The sequence below is a fragment of the Capricornis sumatraensis genome, chromosome 9 (assembly GCF_032405125.1).
Source record: "Capricornis sumatraensis isolate serow.1 chromosome 9, serow.2, whole genome shotgun sequence".
NCBI classification, from domain to species: Eukaryota; Metazoa; Chordata; class Mammalia; order Artiodactyla; family Bovidae; genus Capricornis; species Capricornis sumatraensis.
Genome location: NC_091077.1, coordinates 11226137 through 11245132, shown reverse-complemented (window position 1 = coordinate 11245132; position 18996 = coordinate 11226137). Strand labels below are relative to the sequence as shown.

General features: G+C 38.4%; 1 protein-coding gene across 1 annotated transcript in view; it reads right to left on the bottom strand.

Moving 5' to 3' along the window:
* Nucleotides 1-18996, bottom strand: part of LOC138085647 (adhesion G protein-coupled receptor E2-like) — a 91931-nt gene that overhangs the window by 59502 nt on the left and 13433 nt on the right. Inside the window, exon 3 of the mRNA XM_068980109.1 lies at nucleotides 11013-11149. Within this exon, the coding sequence (XP_068836210.1) occupies nucleotides 11013-11149 (137 nt within the window). The remainder of the gene's footprint in view (nucleotides 1-11012; nucleotides 11150-18996) is intronic.

The following is an 18996-nucleotide window of genomic DNA, read 5'->3' as shown; positions in this document are numbered from 1 at the left end:
GTAAAATTTAAAATGTTGGCTCTCATTGTCTTTTGCAATTTCTCATGTGTTCATACATGCTGTCCACTTTTGCCAGGAGAACAAGGTTTCTCAATCTTAGGGAAAAAAAAGAGAACATTGAATTTCCTATTAAAAGTTACTTTCTCTTTACCACTCATATGATTCTGTAGAAAATTTCCTGCATCCAGTGGCAAAAGGAAGATAGCTGAGTTTAGTATTTATAGAAAGTAAGGACAGAGTTTCTTAAGCTCAGCATTGCTGACATTTGGGGGTGGCTGTATAATTCTTTGTGACTGGGAGTGTGTCCTCTGCATTGTAGAATGCTGAACAGAATCCCTTGCTTTTGTTCACTAATGCCAACTTTGTCTGTGATGCCAAAGTTGTCTCCAGAAATTGCCAAACATTTCCTGAGGCCAAGTTGTCCCTTAGGCAGCGCTACTGCCTTTAATATATTATTCATAGTTATTTTAAATTTCCTGACTGTTAGTTTAAGTACAGTTCTGTTGATCTCTTCATGAGTTGTTTTTTCGTGTTTTTGCTTGTGTTTCATAAATATTGATTGAATACTTAGCAATGTGTATAGAATAGTAAACTTTGAGGAATATATTGTTTAGTACTAGACATACCTGTTTATTGTAGTTATGTTAGGGGAAGCACACTGTCCACCATGGCCAGGCACCATAGTAAGCATTTGCATAAATTGTTTTAAGACAGGAGGTCCCGGTAAGGAACACGGAACTAATAAGCCTCTATCAACCAGCAGAGTTTGGGAAAGGTCAAAATGAGACACCACATGTCCTACCATCTCCCAGAATCCTTCTCTCTGGCATTCATCTTGGCTGAACAAGGCATGCACCACCAAGAAGGACTCAGTCAGAATGATTGGCTAAAGATAACCCAGAAACTAATCCTATCACCATAAAACCTGAGACAGAGCTGTTCTCCTGGGTTCCCTTTCCCTACTGCTTTCCATCCAGGTGCCCTTTTCCCAATGAAATCTCTTGCTTTGTGAGCCCATGTGTCTCCTCAGGCAATTCACTTCTGAGTGTTAGACAAGAGCCCAGTTTCAGGCCCTGGAAGGGGTCCCCCTTCCTGAAACAGTTATAGTCAATTTTCATTACTCTTGCTGTTATGTTTTTGCCTCCAGGGACTGACCCAAGAAAATATTATTGCAACTTATGTCAAAGACTGTTTGGCCTATGTCCTCATCTAGGAGCTTTATTGTTTCATGTCTTGCATTTAGACCTTTAAACTGTTTTGAGTTTACATTTGTATATGGAGTGAGGAAATGTTCTAATCTCATTGCTTTATATTTGGCTGTTTAGTTTTCCCAGCACCACTTGTTGAAGAGACTGTTTTTTCTCCATTGTATATTTTTGTACATTTTGTCATAGATTAATTAGCCATAGGTGTGTAAATTTATTTCTGGGATTTCTATTCTTTTCCAGTGATCTATGTGTTTGTTTTTGTGCCAGGACTATGCTGCTTTGATTACTATAGATTTGTAGTATAGTGAAGTCTTGGAAGGTAATTATTTTTTCAAGATTGCTTTGAAAATTCAGAATCTTTTGCAGTTTCTTCCTTCTGCTAACTTCAGGGTTTGTTTTTTCTTCTTTTTCTAATTTTTTAAATGTGTATGTCAGATAACTTGAGAGTTTGCTTCATGGTATAGACCTGTATCATTATGAACTTCTCTTTTAGAAATGCCTTTACTGCATCCCCAAAATTTTGGAATGGTCTTTTTCTATGTGTGTCAAGATATTTTCTTATTTATTCTCAGATTTTTTTTTTTTTTATTCTCAGATTTTAATCTTTGACCCATCGGTATTTTAGTAGCATGTTGTTTAGTCTTCACTTGTTTGCTCTTTTCTCATTATTTTTTCTGTACTTGACTTCTAATTTTATGTCATTGTGATAGGAAAAGATGTTTGATACATTTTCTATCCTCTTAAACTTATTGAGGCTTGTTTTGTGACATGTAGCTTATCCCTCCAGTATTCTTGCCTGGAAAATTCCATGGAGAGAAGACCCTGGTGGGCTACAGTCTATATGATCACAAAGAGTAGGACGCAACTGATCAGACAGATATACACTCATGTGATCTATCCTGGAGAATGTTCTATGTACATTCCTAAAGAGGATTGTGTACTCTGGTTCTTTTGGGATATAATGTATTGTAAATATCAGTTAGGTCCCCAATTGCTCTATTGTGGCATTTAGGACTTCCGTCGCTTTAATGACCTTCTGTCTGGATGATTTCTCTGATCAGTGTTAGTGAGGTGTTAAAGTCTCTGTTGGTTAACAGGAGCTGGGAGTTGGGGAGATTGAGAAATTTTGATTTTTAAAGGTCATGAAATTTTATTTATGCAGGGTAAATAAGTTCTGGTGATGTATAGTATGGTTATAATAGATAATAATTATACTGTTACATAATTATATGGATTTCCCTGGTGGCTCAGAGGTTAAAGAGTCTGTCTGCAATGTGGGAGACCTGGGTTTGATCCCTGGGTCGGGAAGATTCCCTGGAGAAGGAAATGGCAACCCACTTTAATATTCTTGCCCAGGGAATCCCATGGATGGAGGAGCCTCGTGGGCTACAGTCCACAGGGTTGCAGAGAGTCGGACATGACTGAGCGACTTTACTTACATAGTTTCAAGTATATAATTATATACTTGAAATTTTCTCAGAGAGGAAATTTTAAAAAATATTTATTTATTTTTAATTGATTGATAATTGGTTTACAATATTGGTTTGATTTCTGTCATACATCAACATGAATTAATAACCATAGGTGTACATATGTCCCGTCCTTGAATCTTCCTCCCATCTCCCACTTGTTTCCATCCCTCTTGGTTTTTGTACAGCCCAAGTTTGAGATCCCTGAGTCAGAGAAATTCCCATTGGCTATCTCTGTACATATGTTAGTGTATATGCATCCATACTACTCTCTCCATTTAACTCATCCTCTCCCTCTTCTTCCCCACCCTTGTCTATGAGTCTGTTCTCTATGTCTGTGTCTCCATTGCTGTTCTGTAAACAGATTTGTCAGTACCATTCTTTTGGATTCCATACATATGCATTAATATGGGATATTTGTTTCATGCTGTATAATAGCCTCTAGGTTCATCCACCTCATTAGAACTGACTCAAATGTGTTCCTTTTTATTGCTGAGTAGTATTCCATTGTATATATGTGCCACAAATTCTTTATCTATTCATTTGTCGATGGACATCTAGTTGCTTCCAACTCCTGGCTATTGTAGATAGTGCTGCAATGAACTTTGTGAATACATGTGTCTTTTTCAGTTTTGGTTTTTTCAGGGTATATGCCTAGAAGTGGTATTGCTGGATCATATGGTGGTTTTATTCTTAATTATTTAAGGAATCTCCATACTGTCTTCTATAGTGGCTGTATCAATTTACATTTTGACCTGCAGTGTAGGAGGATTCCCTTTTCTCCACGCCCTTTCCAGCCCTCGTTGTTTTTGGAATTTTTGATTATGGCCATTCTATCTGGGATGAAGTGATATCTCACTATAGTTTTGATTTATATTTCTCTAATAATGAGTGATGCTGAGCATATCAGAGAGGAAATTTTAATTGTTCTCACAAAAGAAAACAAATGAAAAAGAACTATATGAGGTGATGGCTATGTTAATTATCTTGATTGTGATAGTCATTTCATAATGTATATATATATATCAAAGGATCATGTTATACAACTTTAGTTCAGTTCAGTTTAGTCGCTCAGTCGTGTCCGACTCTTTGCGACCCCATGAATCGCAGCACGCCAGGCCTCCCTGTCCATCACCAACTCCCGGAGTTCACTCAGACTCACGTCCAAGTCAGTGATGCTATCCAGCCATCTCATCCTCTGTCGTCCCCTTCTCCTCCTGCCCCCAATCCCTCCCACCATCAGTCTTTTCCAATGAGTCAACTCTTCACATGAGGTGGCCAAAGTACTGGACCTTCAGCTTTAGCATTATTCCTTCCAAAGAAATCCCAGGGCTGATCTCCTTCAGAATGGACTAGTTGGATCTTCTTACAGCCCAAGGGAATCTCAAGAGTCTTCTCCAACACCACAGTTCAAACGCATCAATTCTTCAGCGCTCAGCCTTTTTCACAGTCCAACTGTCACATCCATACATGACCACAGGAAAAACCATAGCCTTGACTAGACGGACCTTAGTCGGCAAAGTAGTGTCTCTGCTTTTGAATATACTATCTAGGTTGGTCATAACTTTTCTTCCAAGGAGTAAGCGTCTTTTAATTTCATGGCTACAATTACCATCTGCAGTGATTTTGGAGCCCCCCAAAATAAAGTCTGACACTGTTTCTACTGTTTCCCCATGTATTTCCCATGAAGTGATGAGACCAGATGCCATGATCTTCGTTTTCTGAATGTTGAGCTTTAAGCCAACTTTTTCACTCTCCTCTTTCACTTTCATCAAGAGGCTTTTTAGCTCCTCTTCACTTTCTGCCATAAGGGTGGTGTCATCTGCATATCTAAGGTTATTGATATTTCTCCCGACAATCTTTTAAATATATACAATTTTAATTTGTCAATTATACCTCAGTAAAGCTAGAGAAAATTATAGTGCTGCAAACCTTCTGTATCTTTTTTTTAGTATTAATTGTGATGAATCATGGTTTCTAAAAATTTTGTCTATTTATCTAAGTTTTAGAAATTTATTAGAATAAAGTATAATATATTTTATTTTATTTTTATTTTTATTTTTTTACTTTATTTTACTTTACAATACTGTATTGGTTTTGCCATACATTGACATGAATCCACCACGGGCGTACATGCATTCCCAAACATGAACCCCCCTCCCACCTCCCTTCCCACAACATCCCTCTGGGTCATCCCCATGCACCAGCCCCAAGCATGCTGTATCCTGCATTGGACATAGACTGGCAGTTCGTTTCTTACATGATAGTGTACATGTTTCAATGCCATTCTCCCAAATCATCCCACCCTCTCCCTCTCTCTCTGAGTCCCAAAGTCCGCTATACACATCTGTGTCTTTTTTTGCTGTCTTGCATACAGGGTCATCATTGCCATCTTTCTAAATTCCATATATATGTGTTAGTATACTGTATTGGTGTTTTTCTTTCTGGCTTACTTTACTCTGTATAATCGGCTCCAGTTTCATTCATCTCATCAGAACTGATTCAAATGTATTCTTTTTAATGGCTGAGTAATACTCCATTGTGTATATGTACCACAGCTTTCTTATCCATTTGTCATCAGAATCCAACAACACATTGAAAAGATCATACACCATGACCAAGTGGGCTTTATCCCAGGGATGCAAGGATTCTTCAATATCCACAAATCAATCAATGTAATTCTCCACATTAACAAATTGAAAAATAAAAGCCATATGATTATCTCAATAGATGCAGAGAAGGCCTTTGACAATATTCAACATACATTAATGATAAAAACTCTCCAGAAAGCAGGAATAGAAGGACCATACTTCAACAAATTAAAAGCTATATATGACAAACCCACAGCAAACATTATTCTCAATGGTAAAAAATTGAAAGCATTTCCCCTAAAGTCAGGAACAATACAAGGGTGCTCACTTTCACTGCTACTATTCAACATAGTTCTGGAAGTTTTGGCCACAGCAATCAGAGCAGAAAAAGAAATAAAAGGAATCCAAATTGGAAAAGAAGAAGTAAAACTCTCACTGTTTGCAGATGACATGATCCTTTACATAGAAAACCCTAAAGACTCCACCAGAAAATTACTAGAGCTATAGGAGTTCTTTGCATATTTTAGATTTTTTTTTTTGTCAAATATTGGCATTGAAACTATCTTCTTATTCTTACTCTCTCAATGGTGTCTTTTGATGAATTGAAGAAATTCTCCATCTTCATCAAGTCCAGTTTAGCTACATTTCTTCTGTAGTTACATCTTTTTAAGAAGATAATTTTGGTCATTAGGAGTTCTTTCAGATGGCTCCTATGTCCCTTTGATATTATATATCCCCATTATGACAAAGCTTTTTTTAAAAAATTCTATCTTGTTTATGGCACTATAATATGATCCAGGTTCATCTTGCATATTTCCAGCTCCAGGCCTAAAAATAGTCATTCCTCCAAGAAATCCTTGTTCATTCTGTTGGTTAATTGTATTAGAAATCAAGATCTGGGACTTTTCTGGTGGTTCAGTGGTTAAGACTCAAAGCTTCCAGTGCAGGGGAGTTTGATCCCTGGTTGGGGAACTAGGAACTCTGGGCAGAGAACTAAGATTCCACATATTGTGCAACACAGCCAAAACAAACTAATAAACAAAAACAAATCTGGACTCCAGTTATTTGTTTCTACTGGAGTCTTTAGGCCCTTTAGTTGACAAACAAGGAGATATATGTATATGTTCTTGGCTTCCATGATGGCTCAGTGGTAAAGAATCTGCTTGCAACGTAGGAAACACAGGTTTAACTTCCTGGGCAGAGAAGATGGCCTAGAGGAAGAAGCGGCAACCCATTCCAGTATTCTTGGCTGGGAAATCCCATGGACAGAGGAGTCTGGTGAGCTACTGTCCACGGCATCACGAAAGATTTGGATGTGACTTAGCAACTAAATACAACATGTGTGTATACTAACTTGTGTACATGCATACACGTTTTGTCACTCAGTTGCTCCCACTCTTTGGGTTCCCAGGGACTGTAGCCTGCCAGGTTTCTCTGTCCATGAGATTCTTCAGGCAAGAACACTGGGGTGGGTTGCCATGCTCTCCTCCAGGGGATCTTCCTGATCCAGGGATTAAACCCAGGTCTCCTGCATTGGCAAGCAGATTCTTTACCACTGAACTACCAGGAAAGGAATATACTAATCTGTGTATGTATCTATATATATAATCTGTGTATTTATGTCTCTAACTCAAATTTATTATCATAAAACTTACTCCAACCCAGTCCCCTTTCTTATGTGTAAACACCACTGCAATACTGAGATCCTGGGTTTTCCCATCTATCATCCACTTAATTGTTCTGTTCCAGTATAATAGAAGCATAATAATTGTTAATCTATATTATGGTGGAATACAACTTTATTAACTTGATTACAGTAATTATGTACAATTCTTTTGCCTTTAATTTTATAATCTCTACTATAAAAAAGCAGAGACATTACTTTGTCAACAAAGGTCTGTCTAGTCAAAGCTATGGTTTTTCCAGTAGTCATGTATGGATGTGAGAGTTAAACTATAAAGAAAGCTGAGCACTGAAGAATTGATGCTTTTGAACTGTGGTGTTGGAGAAGACTCTTGAGAGTCCCTTGGACTGCAAGGAGATCCAACTAGTCCATCCTAAGGGAAGTTCAGTCCTGAACATTCCTACTGGAAGGACTAATGCTGAAGCTGAAACTTCAATACTTTGACCACCTTATTTGAAAAGATCCTAATGCTGGGAAATATTGGAGGCAGGAGGAGAAGGGGACAACAGGATGAGATGGTTGGATGGCATCACCAACTCTAGGGACATGAGTCTGAGTAAGCTCCGGGAGTTGATAATGGACAGGGAAGTCTGGCATGTTGCAGTCCATGGGGTCGCAAAGAGTCAGACACGACTGAGAGACTGAACTGAGCTGAACTGAACTCATTTCCAATGTTACTTAGTTCAACACTGTTTCCCCCTCTTCTTTCAGTGAACGTGTCTCATTCACTTGAATACAATTAGATATTTTTGCCCACATTCTGCATTCCATCCTGGAATTTGCTGAACCTTCTAAATGATGTCTTTATTTGCATACATTGAGGTTTACCCTTTGTGCTGTAAAGTTTAATGCATTTTAGCAAATACATAATGTCACATGTTCACAATTACAGTATCTTATAGAATAGTTTCACTGCTCTGAAAAATCTCTTTCTTTTACCCTTTCAACCCTTTCTTCCTTGGAGTCACAGAAACTTAAACTTTCTGTCTGGCTTCTTTCATTAAAAGACAAGCATTTAAGATTTTTTCATGTCTTTTTGGGGGCTGTTAGTTTCTTTTTATCACTGAGAAATATTACATTGTACAGGCATAAAACAGTGTGTTTATACATTTACTTAATTGAAGGGCATCTTGGTCGTTTTCAGTTTTAGAGACCATGAATAAAGCTGCTTTCATGAATGAAGATTTTGTGTGGACATAAGTTTTGGACTACTTGGGTGTATAACTTAGTAGTGCTTCCCAGGTGTCAGAGTAGTAAAGAATTTGCCTGTCAATGCAGGAGGTGCAGGAGACGTGGTTTTGATTCCTAGGTTGGGAAGATACCCTGGAGGAGGAAATGGCAATCCACTCCATTATTCTTGACTGAAAAATTCCATGATCAGAGGAGCCTGCTGGGCTACAGTCTGTGGGGTCGCAAAGAGTCGGACATGACTGAACAACTATGTAAGTACGCAGATACCTAGTAGTAATACTGCTGGATTGTATGGTGAGATTATACTTAGCTTCAGAGGAATCTACCAAACTGTCCTAAATGGCTACACTATTTTTTAATCCTACTAACAATGAATGAGAGTTTGTGTTGCTCCAACTGCTGTCGCTGCTGCTGCTAAGTTGCTTCAGTCGTGTCCGACTCTGTGCGACCCCATAGATGGCAGCCACTAGGCTCCTCTCTCCCTGGGATTCTTCAGGCAAGAATACTGGAGTGGGTTGCCATTTCCTTCTCCAATGCATGAAAGTGAAAGTGAAGTCACTCAGTTTTGCCCCACTCTTAGCAACCCCATGGATTGCAGCCCATCAGGCTCCTCTGTCCATGGGATTTTCCAGGCTACTTGTCAGCAATTGGTACGTCAACTTTTTTGTTTTGTTTTTTGCCATTCTAATTGGTATATATTGGTATCTCATTGTTGTAGATTCTAATTATCTAAATGATAAATGATGCTGTGCATTTTCCCAGAAACTTTCTTACCATCAGTGTTTCTTCTCCGGTGAGATGTCTTTGTGTTCATGGGTGCAAAGTCACTGCAGTCGTGTCTGAGTCTTTGCAACTCATGAACTGTAGCTTGTCAAGCTCCTCTGTCCACGGGATTCTGCAGGCAAGAACACTGGAGTGGGTTGCCATGCCCTCCTCCAGGGGATCTTCCTGACCCAGGGATCAAACCCCCATCTGTCTCCTGTGTTGGCAGGAGGGTTCTTTACCACTAATGCCACCTGGGAAGCCCTTCCGACCTTTAGCCCATTTTTAAATTGAGTTATTTGATTCTTTGTTGAATTTAAGAGTTCTATGTATTTTGGGGATACAAGTCCTTTATTAGATACATGTTTTTCATGTACTTTTTCAAAGACTGTGGTTTATCTATTGTTTCTCTTAACAATGCCTTTTGTAAAGCAGAAAGTTTTTTAGTTTTTATTTTAATGAAATACAACGTATTTTTTCATGAATTATTATTTTTGTGCTGTATCTAAAAGCTTTTGAAACCTAAGACACTCTAGATTTCCCTCAGTGATTTCTTCTAGAAGACTTAAGTTTTTTTTGTTTTGGCTATATGATATCTTTTGAGATAATTTTTGTGAATGGTCTTTGCGACACTTTCTCACCATCAAGTAGGATCTTAGTTATTGGTTTTGTGTCACATGTTCTCTACCAAACTGAAGAAGTTCCTATCCTCAATCTACTGACTTATTTTTTTTGTTTTAATGAATGTTTGTTGGACTTTGTCAACTGCTCTTTCTGTACCAATTGATATGATCTCTCTTGTTTAGCTTCTTGATATGGCTGATTACATTGATTTTCTTTTTTTCATTTTAGTATTTTAAAAGTTAACATGAGATTATTAATAAAATTTAAAGTTAACTGAATTGTTACCTGAAGGAAGGAATAGATTACATTTATATTCAAATTTTGAACCTATCCTGCATACCTGGAATAAATTCTTCTTAGTCTTGGTGTAAAATTCTCTCTATTGCTTGTTTTGATTTGCTAATACTTTGTTGAGGACTTCTGTACCTATATTTGTGAATTATATTGTTCTGTAGTTTTCTTTTCCTGTAATATGCTGACTTAGTTTTCTGTTAGTTAAGGCTGGCTTTACAGAATGAGTTAGGAACTATTTTAACTGCTTCTACTTTCTGGAAATATTATGGGGAATGGAAATAATTTCTTTCTGAAGTTTTTGCTAGAATTCTCTATCATTTCAGCAATATTTTAAAAATAACTGTTTCATCTATCAAAATATTTTCCCAGGACGCTGGATTTTGAAAAAAAAAAAAAGCTTTAAAATATTTTGTTTTATTTCTATCACTTTTTCTATATATATTTAAAATTATTTATTGACCTTTATTTATACAAATAAATAGTAGTGTGAGGATAAATGGTAGTGTGAGGCTATGAATCATTTTAGGTCATAAAGATTGAAAATATTTATCTAGCTGGGTATTCATATTATTATTACTGGGGGCATTCAGGGAGCTATAAAGATAGATGTATAATACTGCTTTCACTAAAAGAAGGTGATTCCCCATCACTTCTTCTTTCAGTGGAATGCAGTCTTTTGTTTCTTTTTCTCCCTTTTTGTCTATTTCATTTCTCTCTCCTTCTCTGTATTTTCTATCTCATTTCATACACATAGAAGAAGACTTGTAAAGTTCCCTGTTTAACGTCTGACTCATTCTTGAGATCCCTAGACATGGCTACCCCATTAGGATACTTGAACTAAAAACTAGAATTCTCAGAGGAAAGCAAACTAATAGATTTATCCTATAGAAGACTTCTGCTGACCTTATCAAGTCTGCTTCAAATGCAGGCAGACTCAGTGACACCATAGTATATTGTTTGAATGTTCCAAAGTTTACATACCCATTCACCTACTGAAAAATATCTTGCTTCCTTCTCTGTTAATTTCTTTATGGCTTCTTTTAGCTAAATTTGCACTGTTCCTGTTTCTATTTCTGCAGTTTCACTGGCTACATGAAACCAAACTCGTATTTCAGAGTTTATTCTCCTGGGACTCTCAGAAGAGGTATTATTACAGCCTCTCCTCTTTTGGCTCTTCCAGTTCATGTACCTGGTCACTTTCATTGGGAATCTTCTCATCATCTTGGCCATTATCACCGACGCCCTACTCCACATACCAGGTACTTCTTTCTCTTCAACGTATCTTTTCCAGACATCTGTTTCACCTCTACCACCATCCCAAAGATGCTGTGGAACATCCAGACTCAGAGTCAAGTTATCACCTATGATGCAAGGCTGCATCATACAGATGTATTTTTTTCATGATTTTTTGGGATATTAGACAATATCCTCTTGACTGTGATGGCTTATGACCAGTTTGCAGCCATCTGTCACCCATTGCAGTAAATGATCATCATGAAACCTGAGTTTTGTGACCTCTTGCTTCTGACATCCTGGTTAGTGAGTGTCCTCGACTCTCTGTTACATGGCTTAATGATTTTGCAACTCTCTTTTTGCACAAAATTGGAAATTCACCTTTTTTTTTTGTGAACTTTATGAGGTGGTTCAGCTTATTTGTTCTGACACTTTCCTTAATGACCTGATGTATTCTGCAAGTGGAGTTCTGGTTATTGTTCCACTCACTGGTATCCTTTTCTCTTACTCTAAGATTGTATCCTCTATTTTGAAAATTTCATCCACGAGAGGGAAGTATAAAGCATTTTCCACATGTGTGTCTCACCTCTCAACTGTCTCCTTGTTCTATGGTACAAGCCATGGGATGTATGTTAGTTCTGCCAACACACAAAACTCCAGGGCAACTTCAGTAGCCTCAGTGATGTACACTGTGGTCACACCCATACTGAACCCTTTTATCTACAGTCTTAAAAACAAAGACATAAAGCAAGCCCTTAAAACACTCTTCAGTAGAGAAACATTCTTGGTATAAGGGAAGTATTTGTTTGAAGATAGAGACTTTTTCATGAGTAACAGTTCTCAAAACCCTAAAGGATCTAAATCATGATTAATATTATCAGTGACCAGAAAGACAGTCTGAAATTTAAGTGATTTACAGGGTTCAGTGTCTTTCATTTTTCATATATTATAAGCAGTGGCTTCTTCTTGTATTTTCTTTAATATTTTCATCTCTTATTATATTCTCTGGGTTCAGTATGGGAAATAGAATCTACCGCATAAGTTTTCAGAAGTATATAATACAGAAAATTGGATCCTTAAAATAGTACAGGACTCACTGGAGGAATCATTGTGTAATGTTTTCTCTACCAGATGAAAGCAATTTTCCTTCATATGATCAAATGTCCTTCATTTGATGACAAATCATTTGATATATCAGAGGCTGTACACTAATGGCCAGGGTTTCAGTTAATCCAATTTGTGACTATATCACATCCACAACAGGAGAAGCAATTGGAGTCACCATCTGATGAAGTTTACAATAATCTGCATCTACTTTCCTACAATGATTGACAGGTAGATTGTAGCCTTGTGAGAGACCAGGGCTCAGAGAACCCAACTAAGGTATGTCCAGATTCTTGACTCACAGAAGCTTTAAGATAATTGATGTGTGTACATTTTCTAAGTTTTGTGGGAGAATTTGTTACACAAAAATATGGATAAATAATACAGAGGTGTGGAAAACTAGTATAATTTTTATATATTTATATAAGATGACAAAATGAACCAACCCTTTGAAAAAATTGGTTATTTCTTGTAAAAGTATACATATTTACAGGGTATGTGTGCCTGCTTAGTCATTCCGTCATACCTAACTCTTTGCAACCCAATGGACTTTAGTCTTCCAGGGTCCTCTCTCCATGGAATTTTCCAGGCAAGAATACTGGAGTAGGTTGCCATTTTTCTCTCCAAGTAATCTTCTTCACCCAGGGATTGAACCCACATCTCTTGCATCTCCTGCATTGGCAGGTGAATTATTTACTGCTGCACCACCTGAGAAGGCCACATATTTACATGTAGGACTCAGCAATTCTACTCCTAGGTTTTCATTTAAGGTAAATGAAAACATGTCCACACAAAGACTTGGTCACAAATGTTTATATCCAGTTTATTCATAATAGATAAAATGAAAGAAAAACTGAAATAACCATTGTTACATAATTATAAAAAATTGCATATTCAAATGATGAAATCTACTAAGCAATAAAAGTAACCCAACTATAGATACAAAGTGAAGTCGCTCAGTCGTGTCTGACTCTGTGCAACCCCATGGACTGTAGCCCACCAGGCTCTTCCATCCATGGGATTCTCCAGGCAAGGGTACTGGAGTGGATTGCCATTTCCTTCTCCAGGGGATCTTCCTGACCCAGGGATCCAACCTGGGACTCTCTCATTGTAGGCAGACACTTTACCATCTGAGCCACCAGGGAAATACAAACAACAATTTAAATTAATTCAAAAAATCTATTTTGAATGAATAATGCCACAAACTTCACAAAAGAGAAGCAATTTCTATGAAGGTATACAATAATCAAAATCAGTGTTAAGGTGATCGGAACCAGATCAGTTGATGCCTGTGCCAAAGTAGGGGCTTAGGACATACTAACTACAAAACCATGAGGGGCTTTTCCGAGGAGATGGAAATATTGTACATTGTTTATGCATGCATTTGTGAAGACATTGTTTTAAAAATATTTTTGAAAGACTTTGTTTCAAGGGTGACAAGTGAAAACAACCGGCATCCTGAAAGGTTTTTTCTGAGTGGCAGCCAGGCTTAAAACATTTTTGCTAGAGTAGATTTGTTTCCTCTTATTACCTATTTCAGTAGCACATGATGGAAGAAATCACATCCTTAAAGAATTGGCTTAAAGCCTGGAGGAAGCCTAAACTTGGACCCTGTGTAAAACCAACACTGTACCTGTGCCTTCAGACCCACTGACTGGCCAGGGAGAGATTATTTACATAGATGACATTTTACTATAGGAGACAATTCTTCCTGAAGTGTAACTCTGTGAAAACAAAGAAAGCTTCTCCCAAGAGTCAGAACCAGAATCAGGGCACACAGAACACCTTACTCCAAAATATCTCATATCATAAGATATTATGCCTTACACCATAATATCTCCTCATCAAAGGACAGGGACTAATATGGAAACATACATTGCTGAGAAATTGAAGAACATTTTGGGAATTTGTCTAAAGGACATTGCTCAGTCATTCATCACGTGGTTGCTACATATTGCATTAGTCAGCTTGGGATGCTGTAACAAACACAAGAGACTGGACAGCTTAAACAACAAAATTTATTTCTCACATTTCTGGAGGATGGAAGTCTGAGATCAGAAGCCAAAATGGTTGAATTCTGATGAGAACACTCTTCCTTGAATGTGGTTGCTTTCCTGCTGCATCTTCAAATGGCCTTTTCATGAGTATAGAAACAGAGAGAGAAAGGGAGAGAGAGAGAGAAATCTCTTTCTCTTCTTATAAGGCTGCCAATCCTATTAAATGATTGACTCCATGGTTGTTTTGCTGAAGTTTTTACATTTGTTTCAGGTTCAAAGGATTTGTTATCAAAAGAAATCATTCAGTTCAGTTCAGTTCAGTTCAATCGCTCAGTCGTGTCCGACTCTTTGCGACCCCATGAATCGCAGCACGCCAGACCCCACTGTCCATCACCATCTCCCGGAGTTCACTCAGACTCATGTCCATCGAGTCCGTGATGCCATCCAGCCATCTCATCTTCGGTCGTCCCCTTCTCCTCCAGCCCGCAATCCCTCCCGGCATCAGAGTCTTTTCCAGTGAGTCAACTCTTAGCATGAGGTGTCCAAAGTACTGGAGCTTCAGCTTTAGCATCATTCCTTCCAAAGAAATCCCAGGGTGGATCTCTTTCAGAATGGACTGGTTGGATCTCCTTGCAATCCAAGCGACCCTCAAGAGTCTTCTCCAACACCACAGTTCAAATGCATCAATTCTTTGGTGCTAATCTTTCTTCACAGTCCAACTCTCACATCCGTACATGACCACAGGAAAAACCATAGCCTTAACTAGACGGACCTTAGTCGGCAAAGTAATGTCTCTGCTTTTGAATATACTATCTAGGTTGGTCATAACTTTTCTTCCAAGGAGTAAGCGTCTTTTAATTTCATCGCTGCAGTCACCATCTGCAGTCATTTTGGAGCCCCCCAAAATAAAGTCTGACACTGTTTGCACTGTTTCCCCATCTATTTCCCATGAAGTGATGGGACTGGATGCCATGATCTTCATTTTCTGAATGTTGAGCTTTAAGCCAACTTTTTCATTCTCCACTTTCACTTTCATCAAGAGGCTTTTGAGTTCCTCTTCACTTTCTGCCATAAGGGTGGTGTCATCTGCATGTCTGAGGTATTGATATTTCTCCCGGCAATCTTGATTCCAGCTTGTGTTTCTTCCAGTCCAGCGTTTCTCATGATGTACTCTGCATAGAAGTTAAATAAGCAGGGTGACAATATACAGCCTTGATGTACTCCTTTTCCTATTTGGAACCAGTCTGTTGTTCCATGTCCAGTTCTAACTGTTGCTTCCTGACCTGCATACAGATTTCTCAAGAGGCAGGTTAGGTGGTCTGGTATTCGTATCTCTTTCAGAATTTTCCACAGTTTATTGTGATCCACACAGTCAAAGGCTTTGGCATACTCAATAAAGCAGAAATAGATGTTTTTCTGGAACTCTCTTGCTTTTTTGATGATCCAGCGGATGTTGGCCATTTGATCTCTGGTTCCTCTGCCTTTTTTAAAACCAGCTTGAACATCAGGGAGTTCATGGTTCATGTATTGCTGAAATCTGGCTTGGAGAATTTTGAGCTTTACTTTACTAGCGTGTGAGATGAGTGCAATTGTTCGGTAGTTTGAGCATTCTTTGGCATTGCCTTTCTTTGGGATTGGAATGAAAACTGACCTTTTCCAGTCCTGTGGCCACTGCTGAGTTTTCCAAACTTGCTGGCATATTGAGTGCAACACTTTCACAGCATCATCTTTCAGGATTTGAAACAGCTCAACTGGACTTCCATCACCTCCACTAGCTTTGTTCGTAGTGATGCTTTCTGAGGCCCACTTGACTTCACATTCCAAGATGTCTGGCTCTAGATTAGTGATCACGTCATCATGATTATCTGAGTCATGAAGATCTTTTTTTGTACGGTTCTTCTGTGTATTCTTGCCACCTCTTCTTAATATCTTCTGCTTCTGTTAGGTCCAGACCATTTCCGTCCTTTATTGAGCCCATCTTTGCATGAAATGCTCCCTTGGTATCTCTAATTTTCTTGAAGAGATCTCTAGTCTTTCCCATTCTGTTCTTTTCCTCTATCTCTTTGCATTGATCACTGAAGAAGGCTTTATTATCTCTTGCTATTCTTTGGAACCCTGCATTCAGATGCTTATATCTTTCCTTTTCTCTTTTGCTTTTCACCTCTCTTCTTTTCACAGCTATTTGTAAGGCCTCCCCAGACAGCCATTTTGCTTTTTTGCATTTCTTTTCCATGGGGATGGTCTTGATCCTTGTCTCCTGTACAATGTCATGAACCTCATTCCATAGTTCATCAGGCACTCTATCTATCAGATCTAGACCCTTAAATCTATTTCTCACTTCCACTGTATAATCATAAGGGATTTTATTTAGGTCATACTTGAATGGTCTGGTGGTTTTCCCTACTTTCTTCAATTTCAGTCTGAATTTGGCAATAAGGAGTTCATGATCTGAGCTACAGTCAGCTTCCGGTCTTGTTTTTGTTGTCTGTATAGAGCTTCTCCATCTTTGGCTGCAAAGAATATAATCAATCTGATTTCGGTGTTGACCATCTGGTGATATCCATGTGTAGAGTCTTCTCTTGTGTTGTTGGAAGAGGGTGTTTACTATGACCAGTGCATTCATTACACACAAATAAATAATTTCAATTTTTAAATAAGATTATTTGACTTCAATATACAGTCATTAAAAGAAAAGACATAGAAACAATAGAGAGAAATAACAGCACACATATCACCACATTTGGCCAACCAACAATCAGAATTAAATAGCACTGGGAATTCCCTCATTAAAAGCAACTTGGAGTCCCAGTTGGGCGGTGTGTTCACTCCATGAGTGAGACTTAAAATTGCAATTTTGGGGGTTCTCATTTATATTTCTGGGCTTCAAACTGATATCGTAATTGGTTTGTGTACAAAAAGGAGCCCTGGTTTTAATGTAAACATCTTGCAATATTGTTTTATCTTGTGAGTCATAGGATTTCATTAAACTCCTTGGAAGAAAAGATATGACAAACCTAGATATCACGTTAAAAAGCAGAGACATTATTTTGCCAAGAAAAGCCTGTCTAGTTAAAGCTGTGTTTTTTCCAATAGTCAGGTATAAATGTGAGAGTTGGACTTTAAAGAAAGCTGAGCATTGAAGAATTGATGCTTTTGAACTGTAGTGTTGGATAAGACTCTTGAGAGTCCCTTGGACTGCAAGGAGATCCAACCAATCAACCACAAAGGAAAGTCAGTTCTGAACATTCATTGGAAGGACTGATGCTGAAGCTGAAACTTCAATACTTTGGCCACCTTATTTGAAAAGATCCCAATGCTGGGAAATATTGGAGGCAGGAGGAGAAGGGGACGACAGAGGATGAGATGGTTGGATGGCATCACCGACCATGAGTAAGCTCCGGGAGTTGGTGATGGACAGGGAAATCTGGCATGCTGCAGTCCGTGGGGTTGCAAAGAGTCGGACACAACTGAACTGACTGATTGAAATGCTGAGTGGGTGATCAGACCCCCAGGGGCTCAAGAATTCCATGACCCACTCTACTTATTGTCTAAACTGCTGCCAGTCTAGCTGTGCTTGTGGTAGGCATAGAATCTGTCAGTGTCCAAGAAGATCCAAAGCAAGGTTAGAGGCCTGCTATTCTGCCTCTGAAGCCTAAAATCGACCTCTATTTTAATTTCCCCAACACCTGCATTACCTCCTGGAAGCTCTATACGGACATGTCACATTGGGGATTAGAGTATTCTAGTATTCTAGACCACAAGAATGGATTGCCATATCCTCCTCCAGGGGATCTTCCCAACCCACAGATCAAACCTGTGTCTCCAGCACTGGCAGATAGATTCCTTACCACTGAGCCACCTGTGAATCCCAGACTGGGTTAGGGAATGGCATTGAATACTATAGAGTAATCACAGTCACTTATGTTTTTTTTAATTTTTAGATAAACCTTATCATGTATTTATTCTTTTTTAATATAAATTTATTTATTTTAATTGGAGGTTAATTACTTTACAATATTGTATCTTTATCCGAACATTTTGGATTCTTCCCTTTTGCATCAAGGGAATTTTGTAATCAAGCATGTCAGACTGACAAGTTTCTACCTTGTCTTTTTTAGCTGTGCTGAAGAAAATAGGAGAAGAAACAGAAAAAGGATACAGTAGAGATTCTTCCCAATGTGTACATCTTCCCTCTTTCCCTTCAACTAGTTATCACCCTATATTATCACTTTTGTTCTCTAGTCAGTCCTAAATAGCCCCTCCTTAGAAAGACTTTTCCTCTTGTTTTATCATCCCCAACTGAATTCCATCCCTCGGTGATATGTTTTCACACTGATCACATATTTCTCCCCATAGTGTAGCATAGTGTAGAAAAACAGCTCAGTGATTTGAGGGTTTGTTGGTAGTATTCCACCAAATGAACATCTTTGCTTAACTTCAAACTTGGCCCTTGTCATTGACAAGGCCCTTGTCATTGACAGATTCTTTACCATCTGAACCACTAGAAATCTCATAAGCAACAGGGAACCAGGAAACGACAAGGGAACCAGGGCCTTAGAATTTTAAGGTATCAATATTAAAAGTATTACTATAATCCCTTGAATGTCATATGACATATATAGTACAGCACACAATTAACTTTGAGCCTCATGGATGACTCAGTGGGATAGTAGATTGCTAATGTTCACTTGCTCTCCACTTACTGAAATTACCAGACTTACTTGTGGTGACCCCATGAGACTTCCATGGCAAGCATCCAATGATTGTTACTCCATTGTCCTACTCAGTGGTGATGGTTTTCCTTTTTATTGATGTGCACTATCAGTTAGTCAAAAGGGG